The sequence below is a fragment of the Cebus imitator genome, unplaced genomic scaffold (assembly GCF_001604975.1).
Source record: "Cebus imitator isolate Cc_AM_T3 unplaced genomic scaffold, Cebus_imitator-1.0 Scaffold48, whole genome shotgun sequence".
NCBI lineage: Eukaryota > Metazoa > Chordata > Mammalia > Primates > Cebidae > Cebus > Cebus imitator.
In genome coordinates this window covers 6741402-6747696 of record NW_016107363.1, presented here as the reverse complement: position 1 = coordinate 6747696, position 6295 = coordinate 6741402, and the positions used below count along the sequence as shown (strand labels likewise).

Sequence of the window (6295 nt, the reverse complement as noted above, 5' to 3'; positions counted from 1 at the left end):
TTTGAGATGGAATCTTGTTCTGTCACCCAGGATGGAGTGCAGTGGTGTGCTCTCAGCTCACTGCAACCTCCGCCTCCAGGGTCCAAGTGATTCTCCTATCTCAGCCTCCCAAGTAGCTGGGATTACAGGTGTGTGCCACCACGCCTGGTTAATTTTTGTATTTTCAATAGAGACAGGGTTTCACCATGTTGGCCAGTCTGGTCTTGAACTCCTGACCTTAGGTGATCTGCCAGCCTCAGCCTCCCAAAGTTGCTGGGATTACAGGTGTGAACCACCATGCCCGGCCTATGGCTAACTTCTAATTCAACCCAAATGTAAATTCTTCACATCAGGTTAGAGATTTGTGAAAGCTTTCTCTAAGACTCAGAGAGCCAAGAACGACATGTTTAAGGCTCTTCTGTTTCTGACTTCTTTTAGGGATGTGCCAGACCCAGTCAGTGTTCATGTGAAGTTTTCCCAGGCTGGTCCAGGGCACGGCCAGGTCCTGGCATGTCTGCATGTTCCCCCAGCACTCAGCACATGAGAGCTGTTCAATAAGTATGTGAACACGGAATGAGGACTGGAATTGAGACCATCTTGCCTAGCTCCATTTTTAAAACATCATTTTTATGGCTTTTTATTTTCTCAATTTATTTTATTTAGTTTTACTTTTGATTTTATGGTATTGAGACAGGTCTCACTAGGTTGCCCAGGCTGGAGTGTAGTGGCTATTCCTAGGCGTGCGGTCATGTTGCTCTAAAGCCTTGAACCCCTGGGCTCAAGTGATCCTCCTGCCTCAGCCTCCCAAGTAGCTGGGATTACAGCATATGCCACCACACCTGGCCTATGACTTTTTAAAAGCCACAAGAGGTCAGGCATGGTGGCTCACACCTGTAATCCAAGCACTTTGGGAGGCCAAGGCAGGCAGATCATCTGAGGTCAGGAGTTCAAGACCAGCCTGGCCAACATGGCGAAACCCCATCTCTACTAAAAGTACAAAAAAAATTATCCAGGCATGGTGGTGTGTGGCTGTAATCCCAGCTACTCAGGAGGCTGAGGCAAGAGAGTCACTTGAACCCTGGAAGTTGCAGTAAGCCATGCCACTGCATCCCAGCCTGGGCGACACAGCAGAACTCTGTCTGAAGAAAAAAAAAGCCCCAAGAGTTACATGTGTTGTTATGAAAAACAAATTCAGAGCATCAAAATAAGAAATTAGTCTTCAAAATGTTGCATGTGATCCCACCATCCATTGGCATTCATGTGTATAATAAAATCAGGACCCTTTTAGTGCACATCCTTTTCTAACCTATTCTGCCCCCACCTGATCTCCTGTGGCCATGTTGCCTTATGATTCTTCTGTATCATTTTCAATCACTTCCCACTCATTGGCCAGGGGAGAGAAATGGCACTGGAGAAGCGACTTGCCCTACCCAAGGACACACAGCTGGCATGTGTGTGTCACTGAGTGGCCATCGACCCAGTTTTGCTGGAAGTCCTTCAAAATAGGGGGCAGGGATGGTCTGGGCACTGAGTCCCCTGTAATTCCCCACCTTGGATTTCCATTTTGCAAAGTGATGACTTTGCAAAGGAAACACCAGCCCCAAAAGCTTCAAGAGGAACAAAAGAGGTCATGCGATGGAAATGAAAGCTAGACCTCAGGACTTGAGAAGTGAAAATGAGGGGCCCAGCAGCTCTCTTGCAGATGGCCATCTCACACTTCCACGTGGAGGGCTGAGCTCTGGGAACTGTGGCCACCACCTGGGACCAGGCTCCGAGGGGTTTCCCCGCCTGTGGCCCCTGTGGTGGAAGATCACTGACATTCACATGCCTCCCACCGCTGTCCCCATTGAAGGAGCAAAGATGAAAGCTGTTTGAAAATCAGCTTTAAAAAGCACAGGAAATGCTATGACTTCAATGTACGCATTTGCATTTAGGAGTATGTGGCTGAAGCTTTAGACGTATAAATACTGTTGCACTAATTGGTCTCGTTTTTAGAGTTGTTTCCTGAGGAAATCACAAATACTTGCACAAAATGCACATACAGGATATTCATTTTAGCGGTATTTATAACAGCAAACCCTTGGCAATAGCTTAATCCCTAATGATGGGGATTGGATGAATAAATTGTGGCAAGTCTTTGTGATGGAACAATTAACAGTCCGTGCATGTGATGAGCACTTGCCGTGTGCCAGGCATTGTGCTGGCAGCCTGACATGTTATTTCACTTGCTCCACGTCGGAGCTTCATGAGTGAGGCGCTATGATAACTTCCATTTTACAGGTAAGGAAATGAAGACACAGAGCGCTTGTCTCTTGGCCACAGACATATGAAGTGGTGGTGTCAGGACTTAAATCCAGGCCTGTATGACACCGAAGCCAGTGCTTCCCTCTGCTAAGCTACCGAGCCCAGGGTCACCACCTAGGGTCCTGCGGTGCATACACTGCATGTGGTACCCAGTAGAGGCGGCTGAAATTTAATTGACTCAGCTCTTTAAGCAGTGTGCTTTTTTTATTTTTATTTTTTAATTTTTGAGACAAGGTCTCACTGTTACCCAGGCTGGAGTGCAGTGGTACAATCTCGGCTCACTGCAGCCTCCACCTCCTGGGCTCAAGCAATCTGCCCACCTCAGCCTCCTGAGTGGCTGGAACTATGGGTGTGTGCCACCATGCCTGACTGATTTTTGTATTTTTTTGTAGAGAAGGTGTTTTGCCATCTTGCCCAGGCTGGTCTCAAACTCCTGTACTCAAGCAATCCACCCATCAAGACTTCCCAAAGTGCTAGGACTACAGGTGTAAGCCATGGCGCCCAGCCACGTTGCGCCTTTTCTAGTGCACGCCACGCACTGTGGCGAGCCGGCAGCATCCTGCAGGCCTCCTACCTGTCATATGCACAGTTGGTGCTCTTCTTCACCGTGGTGTCCTCTTGGTCCCCAATCAGCCACACAAACTTGGGGTCGGTCCTCAGGCGGATATACTTCCAGGCCTTCCTGGGGACGTAGCTGCAGCCAGCATTGAAGTCACCCATGAAAATGAAATTCTGAAAGACAAGATTTGGAATGGTCACTGGTGGGCGCTGCTGCAGAATGCTTTCACCCAGGACTCCGGCAAAGACTCTGCCTCCAGGCCCAGTAAACAACAGAGTCTGTCGTGGGCTGAATCCTGTCTACCTGCTGCCCCCGCCCCGGCCAAATTCCTCTGTTGAAGTACTAACCCCCGGCACCATAGAATGCAACTGTATTTGGAGCTAGAACCTTTAAAGAGATAATTAAGGTAAAATGGGGCCATATGGGTGGGCTCTAATCCAATATGACTGGTGTTCTTATAAAAAGGGGAGATTAGGACACAGAAAAACGGAGCGAAGACCATGTAAAGACAGTGGAAGAAGACGGCCATCTACAAGCAAGGAGAGAGGCCCCCAAAGGAAACCCCCCTGCCTGCTCACCTTGATCTGGGACTTCCAGCCCCCAGAACGGTGAGGAACTCACTTTATTGTTTGCGCTACCCAATCTTTGGTACGGCGCTTGGTTTTGGGAGCTCTAGCAAATGAATACAGGGTCTTTAAAATTTTCTTTTCGCCGTTTAAAATTGAGTCAGTTTTGATGAGTCAATGACAGGCAAGTGCGTACCAGGCAGGGCGTTGGTAACGGGAAAGAGGAGGTTTGCTGTTCTTAGTTACCACATTTCCATAATTCAGCATGCAGTTAGGTGGGGATTTAAAGAATTCAGTGAATCTATTCCCTTACATCTTTCATCTCTGGCTCAAACTACTGTAGGGTATAAACATATGAGTGAATCAACGCCGTTTGTTTCCAAGCAGGAAAAGTGAATTTGGGTGGCGTATTGACAGCTTGGGCATCGCTCTTTCTCTCCTATTGTTTTGAAGTTGGAAACTTATTTCTGTGAAAATTCAGTCCCTTGAGGAAGTGGGAGGTATCTTCAGGGGAGGGGACCATTGAGTGAGCTGTCCACCCCCACCCAAGGCCACCAACAGAAACTTTCTATCTTGGAAATATTTTTCCTTGCCTGGCTCTTGAAGCAGAATCGTCAACATTCCATAATCCAGGGGAAGTGCCAGATTTCCTTGTTTGTATTATTGTTTGGTGGAGCATTGCTGACTTTAGAGTTTTCTTCAAGAACATTTTATTTTGACCGTGGTGATCACGATTTTCCCTGAGATTGATGGGTTCAGCTGAGGACAGTTGTCTTCCTTAACCTCAGTGATCACCAGCTTCTGCTAATACAGACATGATTTGCTGAGCATTCACTATGTGCCGGGCCTGGTGTTAGGTGTTTTAAAATTTACACCTCACAGCAATAAACAATAGGAGGTAAAAGGGCCTACCAACCTCTGTAGAAACAGGATTGTGAGATTCAGTGACCTGCTCTAGGCCACAGGACAGGGAGGTTCAAGTGGTGAAGTCAAGAATCACACCCCAGTCTGCTTCACTGAGGCAGTAGTTTCCCCTCTTCTTCACTTTTAAGGGACTGATGCCTACCCACAGCCCAACACTCAATGGATGCTCAATACATTTTTGTTGAATAAATGAAAGATTTCCTAATTTTTAGAAAGAATGAATCTTGCTTTTGGCCTATTTATTATTAAGCAATGAAATACACCCTGGTCTTTTCCATGCCCAGCTCTGATGGACTATGTTCACACTTTTATTTGATTCATTTTGCACTTTGAGCAGCAGAACTCAGGAGGAGGAAGGGGGATCCCAGGAGTCAAATTCCGAAAGAAGAAAAGAGAAATACAGAAGAACCCTGGGGGCACTTCCATATTTGCCAAGAGCTTTCACAGGCTTTTACAGCCACAAGTGGTGCATCTCTCTCTTCCAGAAGTGGAAAGAGCTGAGCCTATAGGGATGACAAATGTGTGCCCCCTTCCGTAAAAAAAGCACCCCACGTTTCTTTGGGAGACCACCCATCCCTCCTCCACACCAAACGTGAGTTTGGGGTGGAGCTGAGGTGGACACAGATTTAGCCAATCAGAGTATCTCAACCCCTGATCACAATGATTGGTTCAGGGATGAACATATGACCCAGTCAGAGCCAATGAGACTCAATCCCAGAGTATTTGCATTGTGGGAAAGAAAATGTATCAGTTGGTTTGGAGGCTGCTGGTGGCCATCTTGCCATCCCATGGTTGGAGGCAACCTGAGAATGGAGCCACACAGAGGAAAGAGGGACCAGGAGATGGAAAGGAAGAGACAAATCAAGCCCTGATTACCTTGTCTGAGCCCTGGATCCAGCTATGCCTGAACTACTCCTGGACATTTCAGTTACACAAATCAATCCTTTCTTATCATGAGCCATGTGAAGATTCTGTCGCTTGCAGCTGAAACAATCCTGACCTGTCTATGCCTCATGCTTCTCAATTGCAAAGTGGGAATGAGAAAGGTACTGTAGCTACCTCAAGGGATTATTGGGAGGATTACATAAACTCGTTCATGTCAAGCCTCAGCACAGTACTTGGGACTAGCTATTCACTCAGTAAATGTTGGCATCTGTTATTAATGGGCAAGTGTGGAAATTTGCAAGGCCCACATGCAGGGTACCCAGGCAGATTTAGCAAGAGAGATACTTAGGGCTGAAGAGAGGCCTTAAAGGAGGCTGTAAGTGGTGGTGGCCTGCATATGCCCTGCCCCTCCCACTCCCAGGAGAGGTACTCATCCCACTCAGGGACCAGAGCCTGCCCCTGCTAGATGGGAAAACGGCTGACAGAGCGGTCATCACCTCTGCCTTCCAGCGGCGTTTCATGTCTATGTAGACATCAACCAACTCATCGATCTCTTTAATGGACGTCTCTGGAGTGGTGTGCAGGGGGACAATCACGAAGTCTTTGACAACTGAGGAACAGGAAAGAGGCAGAGGTCACACACTTCCCCTGTCAAGGTCTCACAAACACTGCTGGAGGGAAACAGGCTCTCCCTCCAGAAGGCACGGGCTGCATTGTCTGGGTCCTCAGTTCCCAGAGGGTCCAGCCAGTGGTGGAGATTTTAATGATCTTGGGGTCATTAGGCTGCCTATTTTTAGTACATGAAGGACTTATTTCTCCCACTTACCCTTCATGGCTGAGAGAAAGCTGCTAGACTGTGTTCCATGCTGCATTGTGGGTGCTTTTATTTTCCTATGTTTGTGTGTGTGGCAAATCTGTATTTCCTTTTGTTTCTGATGTATTTTATCCCTCTTCTTTCTTTTTTAATTGACAGGTAAAAATTGTAAATATTTATGGTTGGGGCCGGGCGTGGTGGCTCAAGCCTGTAATCCCAGAACTTTGGGAGGCTGAGGCGGGTGGATCACGAGATCAAGAGATC

The 6295-nt window shown here is 47.4% G+C and overlaps 1 protein-coding gene across 1 annotated transcript in view; it reads right to left on the bottom strand.

The window, feature by feature from the left end:
* Window positions 1-6295, bottom strand: part of DNASE1L3 (deoxyribonuclease 1 like 3) — a 20991-nt gene that overhangs the window by 1705 nt on the left and 12991 nt on the right. The window contains exons 5-6 of the mRNA XM_017527454.2: window positions 5715-5827; window positions 2858-3015 (exon numbers count right to left, since the gene is read on the bottom strand). Of these exons, the coding sequence (XP_017382943.1) occupies window positions 2858-3015; window positions 5715-5827 (271 nt within the window). The remainder of the gene's footprint in view (window positions 1-2857; window positions 3016-5714; window positions 5828-6295) is intronic.